At 47.7% G+C, this 22061-nt stretch overlaps 1 protein-coding gene across 2 annotated transcripts; it reads right to left on the bottom strand.

Moving 5' to 3' along the window:
• Positions 1 to 344: 344 nt before the first annotated feature.
• Positions 345 to 22056, bottom strand: Psph (phosphoserine phosphatase). 2 transcript variants are annotated; one of them, XM_090324378.1, is made up of 7 exons: positions 21538 to 22056; positions 11947 to 12070; positions 7322 to 7479; positions 6194 to 6328; positions 4595 to 4740; positions 2972 to 3120; positions 345 to 1082 (listed from the first exon to the last, which is right to left on the bottom strand). In XM_090324378.1, exons 3-7 carry the CDS (start codon positions 7462 to 7464, stop codon positions 975 to 977), a joined length of 681 nt encoding a protein of 226 aa, XP_090180504.1. In that variant the 5' UTR covers positions 7465 to 7479; positions 11947 to 12070; positions 21538 to 22056; the 3' UTR covers positions 345 to 974. The 2 variants fall into 2 exon arrangements, with proteins under 2 accessions (XP_090180504.1, XP_090180505.1); XM_090324379.1 differs by lacking the exon at positions 21538 to 22056 and adding an exon at positions 17000 to 17157.
• Positions 22057 to 22061: the final 5 nt, after the last annotated feature.

Below are 22061 nucleotides of genomic sequence, written 5' to 3'. Positions count from 1 at the left end.
ATGGGGTGGGGGGGCTTAGCTCAGTTCACCACCTAACGAGCCAAACCATCAGATACCGAGCTTGAGACCTCATCTCAGAAAAAGAAGGAAAAGGAAAATGTTGTAGGGAAAATTTCGTACGTCAGGTAAGGAGCACATTTCTTTTTGTACAGTGTTACCACTTCCTTCACTCCCCTGTTTCCCTCCCTTCCTGCCCACAGGTTGCATAGCTCGGTTTTCCACAGTGTCTACTGAGTACAAGAACTGCCTTGGTCACCCCTGCTCCCTCCATTTCTACATATCACCCCCTTTGCTATTCTCTAAAAAGACAAAAGCAGGAACAAACACCAACAAAACAACAACACAAAACCAGAACTTTTAAGTCTCCACTAATTTTTTGCTTAAAATCTTATTAACATCCCTATGTAGTGAGTTCTACAAGGTGAAAGAAGACTTTGCACCCCTTGTTGGTGGCAGTGCTGCACACAGGGGCTTAGAACACAATTCTGTGCTACCTATACACACAAAATTCCCTTTCTTGTTGGAGGTGGTCTCTACTTAGCACTCCCAATGTTGAAACACAGGACATCGAAAACACATGCGAGCCAAATGGGAAACTGCACAAGTCTCTTCTAATCAATGGATAAGCTTTTATTTAGGTATTCAAGGGCAAACCAATATTCACTTGAGGGTGCTGAATCCATATTTTCAAGAGTAAAGGTGTTTACTATATACTTGTAAAAGGTTCACATAAAATATAGCTAGGAAAATATATGTGAAAATTCAACTACAAAACTCTCTTGGTAATTAATGGTTATAACAGCACTGGAACTAGTTGTTTCTTTTTTTAAGTGACCTGACTACAGTTTACTTGAATGTATAATCAGTACCAACTTTATATAAAAAGTTTCCATAAGCAATTGTAAGAAAACAATCTCACCCATGTAACTTTAAAAATTAATCTGAATTTGTTATGAGCTATATAGAAATTGACATTATTCTTCCAGTTCTCCCAGAAGTTCTACAAAATCAGTGATGTACCATTTGGCTCTCTCCTTTACTTGCTGCCTGATCACATTTCCTCCAAATCCAATGAAAGCATCCTATGAAGGAAAGAATAAGAGATAATCTTTAAATGACACAGCAGCAGTCCAGGATTACATTTTTGTATTCCATAAAATACATGGATGTATGGACATGTGTATATGTGTAATACACCTATTATAACTGATTAAGATATGGATGAGAATGTGGCTTAGTGGTGGACTGCTTGCCTTGCATGCATAAAGCCCTGGGTTCGACTCCTCAGTACACCACATAAACAGAAAGAGCTGAAGTGGCTCAAGTGATTGAACGCTAGCCCTGAGCAAAATCAGCTCAGGAATAGTGACAAATGCTGAGTTCAGGCCCCAGAACAGACACACACACATGCATGCATACACACACACACACACACACACACACACACACACACACACACACACACACACGCATGCATACACACAAAATGTGTATGATATTTATACCATATATGTGTATACACACACATACTTTATTTTCTGTGTGAATCTTAGGGCTTGAATTCAGGCTTGGGCACTGTCTCTTAGTTTTATTTATTTATTTTTGCCAGTCCTGGGCCTTAAACTCATGGCCTGGGCACTGGCCTTGGATATTTTTGCTCAAGGCTAATGGTCTGCCACTTGAGCCACAGCATCACTTTTGGCTTTTTCTGAGTATGTGGTACTAAGGAATTGAAACTAGGGCTTTGTACATGTTAGGTGAGTACTCTACCAATAGGCCACATTCCCGACCTTATTCCTTAGTTTTTTTGTTGTCTTTGTTTTTTTGTTGTCTTTGTTTTTTTGTTGTTGTTTGTTGTTGTCTGGTCATAGGGTTTGAACACTGGGCCTGGACACTGTCTCTGAGCTCTTCAGCTCAAGGCTACCCTACCCCTTGAGCCACAGTGCCACTTCCAGTTTTCTGGTGGTTTATTGGAGATAAGAGTTTCAAGTTCTTTAGTGTCAAGGTTGGCTTTGAACCATGATCCTCAGCTCTTAGCCTCTTCAGTAGCTAAGGTTACAGGCTTACAGGCATGAGCTTACCACATCTTATTTTGTTCTTTAGTTTTTTAAAAACTTAAGTTTCTAAAACTCAAGGCAGGGGCCAGGAGTTTAGCCTAGTGGTTGAGTGCTTGCCTAACATGCGCAAAGACCTAGGTTCCATTCCTTGGTACCAGATGCATGGAAAAAAGCCAGAAGTGGTGCTAAAGCTCAAGTAGTAGAGCTCTAGCCTTGAGGAAAGTCCAAGGACGGAGTGGTTAACTGGAGATCAGAGTCTTATGGGGACTTTTCTGCCTACACTGGCTTCGAACCACAATCCTCACATGTCAGCCTCTTGAGTAGCTAAGATTACAGGCAAGAGCCACCAGTGCCCAGCTAAAAAGTAGAATCTGTAGCTTACATTTCCTCTGTAGGCTACAGGAATGGTAATTACATTTTCCCCCATTTCTCTCCATTTTATCCTGTTATATTAAAATAAATCCTTGCTACCACTTGCAAAAAATAAAACTTTTGGGGCTGGGAGTTTGGCCTAGTGGTAGAGTGCCTGCCTAGCATGCACAAAGACCAGGGTTTGATTCCTTGGTACCACATACATAGAAAAAGCTGGAAGTGGTGCTGAGGCTCAAGTGGTAGAGCTCTAGCCTTGAGAAAGTCCAAGGACAGTGCTCAGGCCCTGAGCTCAAGCCCAGCACTGGCAAAACAGCAACAACAAAAAACTTATGAAGTTTTTAGTTCCTTATTTATAAATTTCTTGGTCTGATAACAGCTCACACAACACTGACATGAGAATGAATCTGTTTTGTGTGTGTGTATGTGTTTATAGTGATACTTAGGTCTTTTTGTTCAATTCCTCTCATAAACCTTAGTAGTGCCAAACCAGCTAAATAAAATTACAATCTGAAAAAAAAGCAATTAGTGTCCTTCATACATACAGCAGGAGGGCAGGCTTCCATGTCCGTAGCTCCATCTCCAATCATGACTATTTTCTTAAAATGAAACTTTTCCTTTAGAAATTTAATAACTTTTCCTTTTCCACCAGACTCAGCCGTTGGCTGTGTCTCATCAAAACCTGCATATTCACCTGAAAAATATTTGAGACAGTGTTAAATATCCATCAAGTCTCAAAGGGCAGCCTCCCTTAAGTATTCCAGAGAAGGCCAAAGATAGCTGCAGTGGTCACAGGCTTGAGATGACAACCAGCCATGGAAGGGCTTTACCAGGTCAGAAACGTCTAGGGGAGAAGTATGCCCTCTCCCTCCAGTGTAACTCTAAACCATGTGGAAGTGTCAGAACGCCACTAGAGAAATATGTAATCTACCATGTCAACAGCAGGTTCCATATTAATGACCATGCTACTTATTCTCAGTTATTTCTAGTATTACAGAAATTAATTTTCGTTCTCTTATTTTTTCCAATGACCTACCTCAATGTATACAATCAAAAAAAAAAAATTCTATTAAGAGCCAGGAGCAGTACCCCATGCCTGTAATCCTAGTTACTCAGGAGGCTGATCTGAGAATTGAGGTTCAAAGCCAGCCCCAGCACTAAAGTCAGTGATACTCTCATCTCCAATTAATCACAGAAAACCGGAAGTGGCCCTGAGGCTCTAGCGGCAGGGCGGTAGCCTAGAGTTAAAGAGCTCAGGACAGTGCCCAGGCCCAGAGCTCAAGCCCCACAAATGACCACCCAAAAAAAAAATTATATTAAGGGCTAGGGGTTTGGCCAAACTCCTAGTGCTAGAGTGCTTGCCTAACATGCACTAAAACATGGGTTCCATTCCTCAGTACCACATACACAGAAAAAGCTGGAAGTGTTACTTTGGCTCAAGAGGTAGAGCTCTAGCTTTGAGAAAACCCAAGGACAGTGTTCAGGCCCTGAGTTTAAGCCCCAGGACTGGCAAAAAAAGAAAAAAAAAAAGATAGATAGATAGATAGCTTGGTTTTGAGAATACCATCCATCCCAACATAACTGGAGATCTTTAGACAATGGGAGTATAGCTTGGGACCCATGAAGAATTTGTAAATGCTGACCCAAGACTGAAATATAGCACATAACAAGTCATTCAGATCACCTAGAGTGAACATTTTACAAAATGCAGTATATACCTAGAGGTAAGGAGATGGATACTAAAGCCAGGGTGCCAAAAAAGAAAAGCTCGCCAGGCATGGTGGCTCACACCTGTAACCCTAACTAATCAGAAGGTTGAGATCTAAGGCTCACAATTCAAAGCCAGCCCGAGCAAAAAAAAAAAAAAAAAAAACAAAACATTGAGACTCTTATCTCCAATTAACCACTACAAAATAGGAAGTGAGTGGCGCTGTGGCTCCAGCGGCAGGGCAGTAGCCTTGAACTGAAGAGCTGAGGGACAACGTCAAGGCCAAGTTCAAGCACCAAGACCCACAAAAAAAAATAAAAATAAAAAAAGGAAAAGAAAAGCTCTCGGTCTACAGAATCTTCCAGTATTTCACACCATGCCACTCAGCCTAAACTGCTTTCCAATAGATGCCACCAGGAATCTGAACAACAGGAAGGATTAAAAGCCACAAAAACTTTACCATTGAAATAGAACTTCAACCTGTTGGCAAACACATTGGTGGCTGGAATGTTGAGCTTTGAGGCAACGTGCTCCACGATGCTCCGAAAACCACCAGAGATCAGGAAAACCTGGACATGCCGCTCCTGCAGGCGGCTCACCAGCTCCCTGCAGAGGTAAACAAAACACCAAACTGGTTAAGACAAAGAAAAAGAAAGCTGGCCCTGGTGGCTCACGCCTGTCATCCTAACTACTCAGGAGGCTAGGATCTGAGGATCAAGGTTCAAAGCCAGCCCGGGCATTAAAGGACCTGAGTCTCTTATCTTCAATCAACCTCTAGAAAACCAGAAGTGGGGCTTGGCTCAAGGGTAGAGTGGTAACCTTGAGCTGAAGAGCTCAGAGACAGTGTCCAGGCCCAGGGGTAGCGTGGTAGCCTTAAGCTGAAGAGCTCAGGGAGAGCGCCCAGGGCAGAGTTCAAGCCCCATGACCCACAATAAAAAAAGAAGAAAAAGAAAGCTGGGGGGCTGGGAGTTTGGCCTAGTGGTAGAGTGCTTGCCTAGCATGCGCAAAGACCCGGTTCGATTCCTCAAGTGGCAGAGCTCTAGTCTTGAGAAAGTCCAAGCCAGGACTGGCAAAACAAAACAAAACAAACAAAAAAGGAAACAAAGAAAGAAAAGAAAAAGAAAGCCAGGTGCTGGTGGCTCACTCCTTTAATCCTGGCTACTCAGGAGGCTGAGATCTGAGGATGGCAGTTCAAAGCCAGCCTGGGCAGGAAAGTTCATGAGACAACCAGAACTGGCACTGTGGCTTAACATGATAGAGCACTAGCCTTGCACAGAAGAGCCTCAGGGACAGCTACCAGGCCCCGAGTTCAAGCCCCTCCACCACCAACAAAACGAAACAAAACAAAAAAAAATGCAATAAACTGTTTATCCTGAGTATATCTGCATGAGCTGTATCAGACATGGTATATCACCTAGGAAGTCAGTATTTTCTATGTCTTTCTTTTGTTGTTTCCGTAGGAGGCTGACTGTGTAGCCTCAGCTTGCCTCAAATTCTCTTGCCACAGCCTCCAGGAACTGAGATAACAAGTATGCACAGCCACACTCAGCTTTACATTTGTGTTTCTAAATGCATTTAGAAATTACTAAGTAGGGCTTTTCTGCTTTAGAAAAAACGTTTCACAACTCTATTCTGCCCAGGGGTACAGCAAAATAGAAGATTAAAAACAAGCAAAGGAATGTGTAGGGCGGGGGGAAGGGGAGAGGGAAGGCAGACATAAACAGACATAGGCAGTACAAGACAAAGCCTTATGTATCAAGACCCTGCAGGGCAAGGAATGTGGCCTAGTCCTATTGTGATTGCCTAGCACGCATAAAATCCTGAGCTTGATTCCTTGGTACCACATACACAGAAAAAGCTGGAAGTGGTATTGTGGCTTAAGGGTAGAGTACTAGCCTTGAAAAAAACTCAAGGATAGTGCCCAAGTCCTGAGTTCAAGCCCCAGGACTGGCAAAAAAAAAAAAAAACCAATGCAGAGGCAAGTTCCATACTAAGAGACTCCAGGAAGGAGGAGCCTGCCTCCAAACCCCACCTTGGAGTAGAGGCAGGCTGCTCTTACCTTATGCCAGGGGTCAGATGTGGGGGGTGCTCAGCTAGGAGCCTCTGCACCTGCTCTCTGGAGGGCTGGATCAGTGCCAAGCGCTCAGTAAGTGCAGCTCTGAAAGACACTGCCCCTCCCATGGCTCTCCGTGTCCTAGGAAGAAAACCAACAAGTTTTATGCCACCCTGAACTGAGGCCTTACAAAATCCCTCTTGGAGGACTCTGCTGCGCGCCTCTCTACCACAGGCCATGTCGCTATGGGAGCCAAGCCAAGGAAGAAACAGGAAGATTCACCTGATCACCCCAGGCTATGTGCTTTGTGTCCACAACTCACCCTCTGGTGATCTGAGAAACCACACGTCTAGCCACAGGTCCCTTGGAGACCATAAACCAAGGAAAAACCAAAGGCTGGCCACTCTGGCATAGCATGAACAGAGGACAAAACGCTCCTCGACATGGTGGCAGGCCTCAGCACAGGGAAGCACCCTGACACAGAGTACAAAGGGATCTGACCCAGGATCCACCAAGAAACGCAGAACCAAACCCAGCTTTCCAATGACCCACTGGGGCTGACCACTCTTGCAACCAAGCACAGAATGCTATACGTACCTAGCAGCTCAGGCAGTCTTCTTTATGGTTATGGTATCTTCCTGACCAAGCTTAGTGAGCCCTATCTATGTTTTCTTGATAGAGGGAATAGCTTTTTGGTTTGGGGGTCTTCCCCAAAACAATATTAATATAAATGGATGAATGGATAAGGCACACTACCAAAGTTAGGGCTAGCACTTGTCTGCAGGTAAAATTCAGGAATTTTGTAGGTAGGCACAGTATCTCATACCTGTAATCCTAGCTACAAGCTAAGATCTGAGGATCTTGGTTCAAAGCTAGCCCCAGCCCATACACCAAAGACTGTGAGACTCTTATCTCCAATTAACCACTAAAAAACTGGAAGTGACACTGTGGCTCAAGGGGTGGGGTGGTAGCCGACAATGCCCAGGCCCAGATCCAAGCCCCACAACTGAAACAACAATAACACCAACAAAAACAAACCAGGAATTGTGGTTCTGGCCTACCATTTCATCCAAGTCACTCGATCTTTTTAGAAACATTTTTCCCATCCATAAAGTGAATAAAGAGCATTCCTACATTTCAGACACAGCGTCCTCAACGCCACAAAACTTGGCCAGCTCATCAATGCCTTCTTCTGTAATGACAGTGCTGTCGACATCAAAACACACTGCATCTGCGGAGCAGAACAGCTTCCCCAGCTCTGAGTGGGAGACCATCATGGCAGAGCCCCCTTCCTGTCAGAGAAAAGACACACATACTTAGAGAGATGCGCAGCCACAATGGAAAGGCACCGTGATTCCTGCCAGGCCAGTGCACTCTGATGGTGCTGAGATCAGCGTGGCCCGCTCCTATCACAGTCTCGTGAGCTCACTCCTGGAAACACAGCAGGCCCCGCTAGGCTTGTCACCCAGCACCTGGAGGTCAAGGCAAGAGTCATTGGGTTATGCAGGAAGCCGTTCTGGAGGATTCTAGTTGGAAGCCAGCACAGGCAAAAATTCCAAGAGATTCTATCTCCAAATAACCAACTAAAGCCAGGCCAAAGGCATGGCTCCAGCGGCAGAAAACCAGTCATAAGCAAGCAAACCGACAAATCATGAGCCACAGTTCAAATGCTACAATTGAGAAAAAGAAAAAACCTAAACCTCAGATCTCAAATGCAGTGTGCACAGACTAAGGAGAACTAAATAAAGCTAAGGCTAAGCACCTGAAGAACTGCGTGTGGTGGCACAAGCCTGTAATCCCAGCAAAATCCAATAATTGAACCCACAGTGAAGGAAAAGTACGTTATTTCAGAGACTGGCAGAGGGCAGCTCGAAGGCCCCCACAGAGGCAGAGATGCAGGCAGCTCTACGTCTTCCGGAGGCTCGGCAACCACCCACATAGTCCATCAGCAGCAGTGCAACTCCACTGAGCAGGAACAGAAAGCACCAGTCAGAGAGCTAAACTGAGAACTGTGGGGTGGGCTAACAGGCAGTCGTGGGGCTTGAGCTCAGGGTCTGAGCACTGTCCTTGGAATTTTCTCAAGTCTAGAGCTATACCACTTGAGCCACAGCACCACTTCCGGCTTTCTTCTATGTGTGTAGTACTAAGGAATCAAACCCAGGTCTTCGTGCATGCTAGGCAAGCACTCTACCACTAGGCCAAACTCCCAGCCCATTTTTTTTTTTTTTTGTCTGTCATGGGGCTTGAACGGGGGGAGGGGGGGGGGGTGCTGTTCCTGAGCCCTTCAGCTCAAAACTACCGCCCTACCCCTTGAGCCACAGTGTCACTTCCAGTTTTCTGGTGGTCAATTAGAGATATGAGTCTCACAGTCTTGCAGGACAGGCTCACACCTATAATCCTAGCTATTCAGGAGGCTGAGAGCTGAGGATCAAGGTTCAAAGACAGCCTGGGATCAAAGGACATGAGACTCTTATCTACAATGAACCTCTAGAAAACAGGAAGTGGGGTTTGGCTCAAGGGTGGGGTGGTAGCCTTGAGCTGAAGAGCTCAGGGACAGTGCCCAGACTGAGTTCATGCCCCCAATACCCACAAAAAAAATAAATAATTAAAAAATATGTATCTATGTCATACAAACGCTCAGCTTAATTTTAATTGTGTTCTAAAATCTATGTGCCGTTGACTGTATTTAGAAATTCCTTTCTTGAATACTTATTTGTTAAACATGACATTTGAAATATGATGTAAAATTCAATGTTAATAAAATCTTTTTTTTTTTTTTGCCAGTCCTTTCTCAAGGCTAGCGCTCTACCACTTGAGCCACAGCACCACTTCTGGTTTCTTTTCTATGTATGTGGTACCGAGGAATTGAACCCAGGTCTTCATGCATGCTAGGCAAGCACTCTACCACTAGGCCAAACTCTCAGCCCATGTTAATAAAATCTTTAAAAATAAATAAATAAATAAGAGTATCTGGGAGCACAACTCAAGGGGTCTAGGGCATGCCTAGAAAGCACAAAGTTCTAAGATCAAAGCCTTGCACTGCCAAAATAACATTTTTAATAATTATTTTGTATTATTACATTATTATTTGAAAAACCAGGTAGTTGAATTTCTCCTAATCACTAACACTAGCAACAGCTCAAAGAGAACAACATCAAGCCAGTAGCTGTCTGTAGCTCATGCCTGTAATCCCAGCTTCTCAGAAGGCTGAGATCTGAGGATAGAGGTTCAAAGATAGCCCAGGCAGAAAAGTCTCCATGAGACTCTTATCGCCAAATAAGTACTCAAAAACTGGAAGTAGGGGCCAGGAGTTTGGCCTAGTGGTAGAGTGCTTGCCTAGCATGCACAAAGACCTGGGTTCCATTCCTTGGTACCACATACACAGAAAAAGACAGGTGCTGTGGCTCAAGTGGTAGAATACCAACCTTGAGGGAGCCCAAGGACAGTGCTCAGGCCCTGAGTTCAAACCCCAGGACTAGCAAAAAGAAGAAGAAGAAGGAAGAGGAGGAGGAGGAGGAGGAGGAGGAGGAGGAGGAGGAGGAGGAGGAAGAGAAAAAGCCTGGAAGTAGCCCTGTGGTTCAAATGATAGAGCACAAGCCTTGAGCACAAAGAAACTGAGGGACAGCACCTGGACCCTGAGTTCAAGCCCCACCATCAACACCACCACAAATCAGACTTAAATACAAAAGGAAATGTGAATTTTCTCAGATGAATAGTAGTCCTTAGAACTTGGAATTGTGGACACTTGCCCTGTGGATAATGTTATGGTCCCCAAGGCAGATAAAGTAAGATGTCCACAGAATTCCCTGGATAGGCCATTTTTCTCCACCATACCCTGCCTAGAAGACACATGTGAATTATATAACTTCAGCCCTGCCAAGGGGCTGTGGCCTCTGTCCTGCTGGTTCCCTGGGCTTCACGCCCTTCCCACCTGATCAAAACAACAAGCTTGGCCTCTGCCTCCCACAGCTCTTCCCAGTTCTGCTTCCATGTTCTCTTCTCAACACACCAGAAGCTCACAATTCTTGCATCTACAGCAATTTCATACCGACAGGAGGGGAGGGGAGGGCCAAGTGGGGGGGAATTTGCCAAAGAAGTTCCATTCCTTCTAAGTAAATTGTGTACATTAGATTTCACACAAAGAAAAAAATCTTTGCTGGGAATGGACTCTGGATCCTTCTTGTACATTGGGTAGAGCTGAGGACCAAGGGTAGAAACAATTCTGGCAAAAAGACCTGGGCTCAGACACTGGCCCAATCCCAACCACTGACTTCTATGGCCCAGACTGGGACTTAGTCTGGCTGCCACCCTGAGCTGGTCCAACATATTTAAAAAAAGAAAAGAAAAAAAAATTGTCAATAAGCCCTTCTCATCCCTAGTACAAAGTACAACAGCAGGTTTTCCTTCCAGGCCAGTCTTAAGAAGCCTTGTTCTAGATAAAGGGGAAAATCTTGCTCAAACCAACTCTTGCAATTTTTCCATCTAATATCAAAAGACAGGAGGCATCTAGGGTCACCTGCCTTTTTTCCTTCACCTTTGGATTAGGCTGGATCTCTAGCCGTTTTCTGCAAGAACAATGGAGCCAGCGTGGTGGGAAAGCACCTCTGGGAGAAGGAAGTTCTCTGGGCTCTTGGAGGCCACCCACAGTTTATAAGCACCCAAGGTGCTGCCCAAAGCAGAGAAGTCAGAGGCTCCTAGAAGTGAGGCCACATCCCCGCCAATGCATCATAAGTGTCCTTTTGTTGTTGTTGTTGTTGTTTTTGAGGGGTTTGTTTCTTTGTTTTTGCCGGTCCTGGGGCTTGAACTCAGGACCTAGTGCTGTCCTTGGGCTTTCCTCAAGGCTAGAGCTCTATCATTTGAGTGACAGCACCATTTCCAGCTTTTTCTATATATGTGGTACCAAGGAATCAAACCAAGGTCTTCGTGCATGCTAAGCAAGCACTCTACCACTAGGCCAAATGCCTGGTCCTAGTGTCCTGGTTTTTACTCTCTTCTTTTGTGCCTGTGTTTCTGTTGATTTGAGACAGGTTCTCACTGGCCTCAAACTGGAGATCTTAGTGCTTCAGCATTTCAAGTACTGTTTATGATTAAGCTCATAGTTCATTTTGTGACTAAACTTAACAGTCTGTTAAAAACAAACAAGTCAGGAATGGTAGCTCACCCCTATAATCCTAGCTACTCAGGAGGCTGAGATCTGAGGATCACGGTTCAAAGCCAGCCTGGGCACTAAAAAAATGTAAGACTCTTTATCTCCAATTAACCACTAGAAAACTGAAAGAGGTACTGTGGCTCAAGGGGTAGGGCAGTAGCCTTGAGCTGAAAATCCTAGAGACAGCACCCAGGCCCAGAGTCCAAGCCCCAAGACTGACTGACACACACACACACACACACACACACACACACACACACACACACACACACAGCCATTCTTCCTTCTGGTGTGCAGCATAGATGACAGCAAACATTTTTTCTTTTTTCTTTTTTTTTTTGTCAGTCTTGGGCCTTGAACTCAGGGCCTGGGCGCTGTCTTTGGGCTTTCTCAAAGCTTAAAGCTCTACCACTTGAAAGCCACAGCACCAATTCCAGCTTTTTTCTATGTATATGATACTGAGAAATTGAACCTGGGTCTTTGTGCACAGCAGGCAAGCAATCTACCATTAGGTCAACCTCCTGCCCCAGATGGCTTTTTTAATTTATGCAAGCTGCTGTCAGAAAGACAGCATATAATATTCAGGTGCATGAAGACAGGCAGGACTCACCTTTTTCCGTGCTGATTCCTAGAGTCAATCCTCTTTCTCTTCCTGTTTCTCTACTGAATAAAAATGCAGTCTAGAGTTCTGATCAGAAATTTCTTCTAGAAAGATCTATGGATTCTGCAAAAGCCTAGAGAGAAGAATAAAGAAATGAGCATCAATATCCAGAAACGTGGCGAGACAGAGACACTGGGTGGCTGGCTGACTTCACTCTTGCTCCTGGTAAGACTGTCATAAAAGTGGTTCCGCAGTTGGATGAGGTGGCTTACTCCTGTTAGCCTAGCTACTCAAGAGGCTAACATTTAAGGATTACAGATAAAAGCCAGCCCACGCAGGCCAGTTTGTGAGACTTTTTTTTTCCAGCTATGAGGCTTGAACTTGGGGACTGGGCCCTGTTCCTGAGCCTCATTGTGCTCAAGGCTAGCCCTCTACCACTTGTGCTACAGCACCATTTCCAGTTTTCGAGTAGTTAGCTGGAGATCAGAGTCTCACGGAGACTTTTCTGCCCAGGCTGGCTTCCATCCTCAGATCCCCCTGGGCCTGAACTAAATAATGCAAAATGTATTTTGTTTCCTCAACATGATTATGACAGGACTGTCACCACTGTAACACTGAAAGCCTACCCCCAGCAGTGCAATGAAGTGCAGAAATTTAAAATGTATATTTATTTCCTGACCTACATTCCAACACCACGCATTAACTTGAATCACATAACCAAACACAAAAGCACAAACTACGGAACTTCTATGTTGATAACTTCTAAAATGCTCCACTTCCTCTCCCGACTCTTGATTTTGCACTGGATCTGCTAAACAGAACAGGTTGGTGGTGAGGGAGGCCACTTGTGAGGTCAGACCAGATACAAAGATGAGTAACAGTAACACCCAGACAAGCTCTAGGGCTCAGGGGAAGGAAGCCAGCAGGAGTCTTCTGCATATTCTGACACCCCCTATGAGTCAATAATTACTTCAGAATTTGAAAAGAAGAAAAAAATAATAAATTAAAAAAAAGAATTTGAAAAGAAAATCAAAGGAGTAAAGGCAGTCATCATTTTCACTGTATATTATGTAAAAAATCATTTCCAGGGCCGGGAGTTTGGCCTAGTGGTTAAAGTGCTTGCCTAGCATGCATGAAGACCCGGGTTCGATTCCTTGGTACCACATACGCAGAAAAAAGCCGGAAGTGGTGCTGAGGCTCAAATGGTAGAGCTCTAGCTTTGGGAAAACCCAAGGACAGTGCTCAGGCCCTGAGCTCAAGCCCATGACTGGCAAAAAAAAATAATAATAATAATTTCCAGGAGGGATGGGAGGCAGAAATGGGGCAACAATGGAAGGGTAGCACTGGTAAGGTTCATTATATGCATAACCTGACATCAAATCATAATCTCATTGTACAATTAATTAGTAATAAGTTTTCAAAAGTGGTTTTTGGGGTCAGGAGTTTGGCCAAGTGGTAGAGTGCTTGCCTAGCATACACGAAGACCCGGGTTCAATTCCTCAGTACCACATGCACAGAAAAGCTGGAAGTGGTGCTGTGGCTCAAGTGGTAGAGCTCTAGCCTGAGAAAAGCCCAAGGACAGTGCTCAGGCCCTGAGTTCAGTCCCCGGGACTGGTAAGAAAAAAAAAAAAGGGGGGGGGGGCGGGAGGTTTCCTGGCCTGGAATGTGGCCTAGTGGTAGAGTACTTGCCTAGCATACATGAAGCCCTTGGTTTTGATTCTTTAGTACCACTTCAGAAGGGCAGAGTGGCTCACATCTGTAATCCTAGCTACTCAGAAGGCTAAGTTCTGAGGATCAAGGTTCAAAGCTTCAAAACCAGCTGGGGCACTAAAGAATGAGAGACTTGGGCAGGAGTTTGGCCTAGTGGTAGAGTGCTTGTCTAGCATGCACGAAGACCAGGGTTTGATTTCTCGGTACCACAAACATAGAAATGATGCTGTGGCTCAAGTGGTAGAGCTCTAGCCTTGAGAAAGCCCAAGGACAGTGCCCAGGCCCTGACTTCAAGACTCAGGACTGGCAAGAAAGAAAAAAAAAAAAAAAGATTGAGACTTTTATCTCCAATTAATCACTAGAAAACTTGAAAACAGGGGCCTGGAGCATGGCCTAGTGGTAGCACGCTCACCTGGCATGTAGGAAGCCCTGGGTTGATTCCCTAGAGCCACATACAAAGAAAAGCCAGAAATGGTGCTGTGGCTCAAGTGGCAGAGTGCTCAAGCCTTGAGAAAAACTTGTCCAAGGACAGTGCCCTGGCCCCGAGTTTAAGTCCCAGGACTGAGAAAAACAAACTAGGGCTGGAGTTTGGCCTAGTGGTAGAATGCTTGTCTAGCATGCACGAAGACCCGGGTCCAGCACCACATAAACAGAAAAGGCTGGAAGTTCGATTCCTCGGCACCACATACATAGAAAAAAACAGAAGTGGTGCTGAGGCTCAAGTGATAGAGCCCTAGCCTTGAGAAAATCCAAGGACAGTGCTCAGGCCCTGAGCTCAAGCCCAGGATTGGCAAAAACAAAACAAAACACAACAAAAAACAAACTAGAAAACATGAAATGGGACTGTGATTCCAGGTGTAGGGCAGTAGCTTGGAGGTGAAGAGCTCAGGGACAGAGCCTGGGCCCAGAGTTTAAGCCCCAGGACCACCACCACCACCACCAAAATGTCCAGAAGTGAGTAGCTCATGTGGTAGAGTACTAGCCTTGAAAAACCTCAAGGACAGTGCCCGAGCCCTGAGTTCAAGCCCCAGAACAGGCCAAAAAAAAAGTGGTTTCCATCTTACCCTTACCCTCTATGGAAAAACATATGAATCAAGAACAGGGAATCCCTTAGCCAAGAGCCTCAGCCCAACAGCCCTCTAAGAACTGAATGTCCTCCCTACCGGAAGAGGTGGGCCAAGGGCAAGGTTCAGAGGTAGAGTGTGCCTAACAAGTTCAGTACCTAAACAAGCAAACAAACAAAAACCCAAGGGGCTGGGAGAGTGGCCTAATGGTAGAGTGCTTATCTAGCATGCACAAAGACCTCCATATACACAGAAAAAATCCTGGAAGTGGTGCTGTAGCTCAAGTGGTAGAGCTCTATCCTTGAGAAAGCCCAAGGACAGTGCTCAGGCCCTGAATTCAAGCCCAGGACTGGCAAAAAAAAAAAAAAAAGAAAAAAAAACACACACCAAAAAACTGGAAGTGGATTGCCAGGTACTGGTGGCTCAATGTGTGTAATCCTAGCTACTCAGGAGGCTGAGATCTGAAGATCATGGTTCAAAGCACAAAATTCCTTGGCACAAAAGTGTTTGAGACTGTTATCTCCAACTAACCACAAGAAAAGTGGCACTGTGGCTCAAAATGACAGAGCACCAGTCATGCGCACAAAGGGCTTAGGGTTAGCACCAAGGCCCTGAGGTCAAGTCCCACAATGGACAAAACAAAACAAACAAACAAAAAAACAGGCTTTGTGGCTGCAACCTCTAACTGGCCCTCCGTTAAAAATTACTTCCAGGACTGGAAAGGTGGTTTAGTGGTAGAGTGCTTGCCTAGCAAGCAGGAAGGCCTGGGTTCAATTCCTCAGTACCACATAAACAAAAAAACCAGAGGTGGTGCCATTACTCAATTGGTGGAATGCTAGCCTTAAGCAAAAGAAGCTCTGGGGAAAGAAACAACTTTCAGATTTTTTCCCCAGTACTAGGGACCTGAACTTACTGCTTGCACTTGTTAGGCAGGTACTCTACCACTTGAGCCCTGCTTCCAGATTTTTATTGCACAGAAATTCTAAAAAGCAGCCAGGTAGGGTGGCTCACCCCTGTAATCCTAGCTACTTGGGAGGCTGAGATCTGAGGGTTGAAGTTCAAAGCCAGCCCAGGCACTAAAGAACATGAGCCTCTTATCTCCAATTAACCTCTAGAAAACGGGAAGTGGGGCCATGGCTCGAGGGGTAGCAGAGTAGCCTTGAGCTGAAGAGCTCAGGGACAGTGCCCAGGCCCAGAATTCAAGCCCCACCACCAAAAAAAAGAGAAATTCTAAAAAGCACGTTGTTTTTCAGTACTTTTTTTTTTTTAGTAGCTGCTACATTTGCAATAACTTGCTATGCAGTTAGTTACAAATCACTAATACAACAACCTTGAGGTATGCAAAAGGTTCTTAAATGAGACACAAAAGGCTAAATAATAAAAATTAAAATTAAAATCTGTATTTCTCAAAGGGTAAAATTAAGGGCCTGGAGTATGGCCTAGTGGTAGCATGATTGCCTACCATGCCCGTGGCCCTGGGTTCGACTGCCCCCGGGAAAAGAAAAGAGACAAGGAAAGGACTGGAGATGGGGCCCAGCGGTAGAGTGCTGGCCTAGCACGCACGAAGCCCGGGTCAGCGCCACACAACAGGAAACGCTGCCGTGGCCCCCGCGGCAGAGCGCGGGCCTGGAGAAGCCCGAGGCTGGGGCCAAGAACACGGCCAACGGCTCGGCGGACGACTCGTTTCGCTCCCACCTGCGAGGGCTCCTTCCAAGAACGGCCCCCGCCCCGCCACCTGCGGGCTCCCCTCCCGCCGCCGCGGGATTGCATCACTCGTTCACGCCGTGCGGCAAGCGGGGAACGTTCCGGACCTCTGCGGAGCATTGCATCATTCATTCATGCCGGAACCAGAGCTTTCCCGACGGGAATCGGCGCGGCGGCGGAGCGCGGAGCCCGGAGCGCGGAGCCCGCACCGGCGTCCACCTGCCGGAGGCCCGGAGCCCCGGAGCCCCGAGCCCGCAGCCCGCACCGGCGTCCACCTGCCGGAGGCCCGGAGCCCCGGAGCCCGGAGCCCGCAGCCCGCACCGGCGTCCACCTGCCGGAGGCCCGGAGCGCGGAACCCGGAGCCCGGAGCGCGGAGCCCGGAGCCCGCAGCCCGCAGCCGCGTCCACCTGCCGGAGCCCCGGAGCCCGCAGCCCGCAGCCGCGTCCACCTGCCGGAGCCCCGGAGCCCGCAGCCCGCAGCCGCGTCCACCTGCCCGGGCAGAGGGCTGGCAGGGGGCCGGCCGGGCCCCCGAGGCCCGGAGCGCGCAGGAAGAGGCGGGCAGAGCCGGGAAGCCGAGGACTCACCGCGCTGCACCGGCTCGGGCCGCCGCCTCCGGCCGGGCACCCCAGGCTCGGGGGTCCAGCGCCGGCCCCGTCTGGATGCGGGACCTGGGGGGAGCGGCCTACGCCAGCCGAGCTGCACCCACTCGGGGTCTGCGCGGGCGGCGAGGGCGGCGCCGCGGGAGCCTCTGCAGACTGCGGCCGGAGCCGGGCGCACGGCCGGGGTGGAAACGCCCGCCCCGCCCCGCCCCGCCCGGCGGGCCCGCCCCCTGCTCGCCTCACTAGGCCTCCTCCCACTCCTCCTCACCCCTCCCCTCCCACCTCCCTTACCCCTCCTCCTTCCATTCCCTCCCTTCCTCCCACTTCTCTCCCTCCTCCTCCACTTACCCTTCCTCCTCCCACTGGTCCTCACCCACTCTCCCCAGTCCCTTTCTCCTCTTCCTCCCACTCCTTTCCCCCCTCTCCCCTCCCCTACCCCAACCTCACATCTCTCCCACAGCTCCTCCGCCGGCCTTACTCTTCCTCCCCAGGCCCCTCCTCCTCCTCCTCCTCCAGCCATGCCCACCTTCCCCTCTCACCCACCTCTCCAGGCCAGGACCCGGATGCCTGCAGCACCCCTACTTTGCAAAAAGGCTCAAGAGTGCCCCCCACTAGAGCGGCTTCCCACTCCCAGCGACAGGGCCAGGGTGCTGCAGAGCCATGAGAGACCTCTGCTCCGGTTTGGCAGTGGATGCAGCCGCTGGGGAGCTTCTGAAACCCCCATTTGCCACTGTGCACAAGCACCAATTCGGCCCCAGACAGGTGCTGGTGGCTCACGCCTGTCACCCCACGTACTCAGAAGACAGATCCTGAGGATCACGGTTTGAAGCCAGCCTGGGCAGGAAAGGCTGTGAAACTCTTCTCCAATGAACCACCAAAAAACTGGAAGTGCGTTAGTCCAAGTGGCTCTGAAACAATGCCCTGTCCCTGAGTTCAAGCACCATTACTGACCAAAACAAAAATTCAAGAGTAAGAAGCAAAGGCTGGAAATGTGGCTTTGTGGTAGAGTACTTGCCTAGCATGCACAAAGCCCTGGGTTTGATTTCTCAGCTCTACATACCCCCAAATAAGCCAGAAGTGGCTCTGTGGCTCTCAAGTGGTAGTGCTAGCCTTGAACAAAGACAGAGCCCCAGGACCAGTAAAAAGAGGAAATTACAGAAAGAAAGAAAATACAGAATACACGATAAGTGACAAGAATGAGCCCTTACACTTTGTTTCCCTTCTCCCTTCTAGACTTCACTTACCCAGCTATTTTACATTGGGTACAGCCCAGAAGGGACAGTGTCCCATACTTTTTTTTTTGGGGGGGGGCAGTCCTGGGGCTTGAACTCAGGGCTGAGCACTGTCCTTGGGCTTTCCTCAAGGCTAGCACTCTATCACTTGAGCCCCAGCACCATTTCCAGCTTTTTTTGCGTATGTGGTACTGAGGAATTGAACTTGGGTCTTCATGCATGCTATGCAAGCACTCTACTGCTAGGCCACACTCATGGCCCCCGGCACTTACTTTTGATGGAAGGTCACTGAAGTTACAATCCAAAGTCACAATCCAAGGAAGCTGGTGGCTGGGCTGTAATTCCATCCTCTCAAGAGGCTGAGATCCCAGAATCTCATTCAGCCCCACAATTCCAATGAATGATGGCATTGTAATAAACTGGAGTTAAGTTTGCTATACAAAATGTGCCAGGTGGTCAACTTTACTGAAGAAAGTCACCTTATACCTTTGTCAAAAAACAAAACTGCCTTTCTCTAAAATCAGGTGACTAAGGCCTTTCCCTGAAAACAGGCCTTTACTTGAAAACAATGAGGCAGGCAACTGCAATCTCAAATGGCAGTCCTTTCCCCAAATGCAATTTTCCTTTCTCTTGTTTGTACAGCTATAACTGTAAATGTTAACCCTTCCACAACACCATTTGTCCCTCTTGTGTTCCACATGAACCTAGCCCTGCAAACATGTGCTCAGAACTTTTCCCAGCTCCTCTTTGTCCATGAGATAGCCTGTCAAGTTACTGACATTAAAACTCCTTTTCCTTTGTATGTAATCATGTGTCCATGTGTTTTTCTTGGGGAAGCCTTTCATATGTTAGTATTTTTTTTTTAATGTTACTATTTTTGTGTGTGTGAGGGGGTCATGAGGCTTGAACTCTGGGCCTGGGCACAGTCCCTGAGCTCTTAAGCTCAAAGCTACCACCCTACCCCTGGGCCTGGGCGTTGTCCCTGAGCTGTTCAGCTTCAGGGTAACACCCTACCCTGAGTTGAGTCTCAGCTCCTTTTGTGCCAGAGCTGGCTTTGAACCTTGATCCTTAGATCTCAGCCTCCAGAGTAGCTAGGATTACAGGCGTGAGCCACAGTGCCCAGCTGTGGGACCAGTCCTGGGACTTGAACTCAGAGCCTAGGCACTGTCCTTGAGCCTCTTTGTGTTCAAGGCTAGTTCTCTATCACTTGAGTCACAGCACTACTGGGTATGTGGTACCAAGGAATGGAACCTAGGTCTTTGTGGATGCTAGGCAAGCACTCACCACTAAATCATGCTCCCAGTCCCATGTTACTTTTTTAATAAAGGAAAGGAACAAGGTATTTGTACTAAATAGAAATGAAAACCTGGGGAAGAGGAAAAGCTCAGTTGCATATAATTAATCTCAGCCAACACAGACAACTTGTATTAAAGCAGCAATGTTGTATTAAGATCCAGAACTGTCTGGTCTTTCCTGCCACAGTTGGCTTCGAACAGTGATCCTCAGGTCTCAGCCTCCTGAGTAGCTAGGATGACAGATTTTATGAGCATCTCTGATTGGCAAGGATGACAACACTCACAAGGCAGAATCAGCAACATTTATTCTGAAGTTGGAAGAAACCACAAAACTACATTCTTGGTCTGGTTCCATGCCTTTTCCACAGAAACGATATTTGTGTGTGTATGTGTGTGTGTGCGTGTATATGTGTGTGTGCGTGTGTGTGTGTGTAAAGAAATTATGACTTCTTAATAGTTTTACCCAAGGTCACAGAACTGAGTGATGGTTAAAAACCTAAAGCTGTGGGGGGGGGGGGGACAAGATTAAGGGTGGGGGAGGGGGGAAGGGAAATGGGGACCATGACATGTGAAAGGGTATCAATGTGTAGGAATTAAGGCACCATTTATCTGGCAAATATCATGTAACCCTTCTATTAATTACAATAAAAAATATATTAAAAAAAAAAAACCTAAAGCTGGGCCGGGAGCATGGCTTAGTGATAGAGTGCTCGCCTAGCATGCAGGAAGCCCTGGGTTTGATTCCCCAGAGCTACATACACAGAAAAAGCTGTAAGAGGCACTATGGCTTGAATGTCAGAGTGCTAGCCTTGAGCAAAAAGTGTCCAAGGGCAGTACCCAGGCCTTGAGTTCAAGCCCCAGTACTGACAAAAAAAAAAAACCTAAAGCTTGAGCCAGGCATTGGTGGCTCACACCCATAACAGCAGCTACTCAGAAGGAACAGAGAGAGGATCTTGGTTCAATACTAGCAAGGACAAAAAAAAAAAAAGTAGGCAGAAATCCATCTCAATAACAAAACCTTAGGTTTTTCTCTCTTTCTCTCTCTTTTTTTCCTGTTATGCAGGCATAGGGGTTTGAACTCAGGGCCTCTCACTCACACTTAGCTTTTTCACTTGGCTGCCACTGTACCTCTTGAGCCATACCCACACCTCTGGCTTTTTTGCTGCTAAACTGGGGATTTGCATTTGTCTTAGAAACTTCATTAGCAGCTCTCAGACTCCTGAGTAACTAGAATTACAGGCATTAACCATCAGCATTCAGAAAGAAAAAAAAAAAAGTTGATTTTGACAAAGGTGCCAAGAATAGACATTGCAGAAAGAAAAATCTTATTTTCTTTTTGGTGTTGGTCTTGGGACTTGAACTCAGGGCCTGGGTGTTGTCCCTGGCTCTCTTTCTGTTCAATCCTAGAGCTCTACCACTTCAACCACAGCACCACTTCCAGCTTTTTCTGTGTATGTGGTACCAAGAAATGGAACCCAAGACTTTGTGCATGCTAGGCAAGCACTCTACCACTAGGCCACCATCTCCGCCCCATGCCCAACTTTTTGGTAGTTAACTCAAGGTGGACTCTCTTGAGCTTTTCTTATGTTGGCTTTTAACTATGATCCTCAAGACCTCAGACTCCTGTGTAGCCGGTATTACAAGCATGAGTTCTTAAACTAGCACACCAAACCACAAGGGGGAATCTATTTCTGCAGATTTGTCTCTGGCGTCTCGCCCACCCCCCATCTCTTCTGCCCACCTTTCTCTACCTATATAACAGGCCCTTCCACTCTCTCTCTCTGATAAGCAGATAGCTAAAATTGCACATTTTTTTTTTTGGTCTGTTCGACCAGTAGTTATAATAAATCCCAATAAACACCAAGTCATATCCACTAGATGTGGAGTCTTCTCCCGGCACTGCTGCTTAATAAACTCCTACAGATGCTTTTGTGACCCTCGAGTCTGCAAACCTACTTTAAAGCACTGTGTACCAGCATGTTCACTGCACCCTTACCGGCAACACGAAAGCCGCGTCGGCCCGGATGTCATCTTGCGGAGCACGGGAGCCAGGGCTGACACCGCTAGTCCTCGCCGCGCGGGAGGTGCAGAGCCCGGGGCCACGGCTAACCGGCCAAGGGCTGGGGCCGGTGGAGGAGCATCGAGAGTGGAAAGGCCGCGCGAGGCCTCGAGGTCGGGTGGGCGTGGACGGGGCGGGGCCCGTCGAGACCCCACAGGCGGCCCGCGCAGGCTGGCGCCACCCTCGCCTCTCGCTCCGGAGGTGTCGGGGATGACGGGCGTCCACTCGGCGCTGCTCCCGGAGGCTCCGGGGCTTCTCCCGGGCTGGCCGCGGCGCTGGCGCGGGCCTGGCCCGGGCTGGCCGGGGATCCCGCCGCAGCCCGCGCGCCCGGACCCGGCGGGCGGCGGGGAGACACTGGGGACGAGGGCACGGGAACGAGGGGGACCCGGGGCCACAAACACCCAGCCACGTGAAGCCCACGCACCGGCGGACGCCGGGCGCGGCCGGCCACCAGGGGGGGA

This window comes from Megascapheus bottae, chromosome 34 (assembly GCF_031878675.1).
Source record: "Megascapheus bottae isolate mThoBot1 chromosome 34, mThoBot2.hap1, whole genome shotgun sequence".
Lineage (NCBI taxonomy): Eukaryota > Metazoa > Chordata > Mammalia > Rodentia > Geomyidae > Megascapheus > Megascapheus bottae.
The sequence above is the reverse complement of the archived record's forward strand: the minus strand, read 5'-3'. Positions and strand labels throughout refer to the sequence as shown.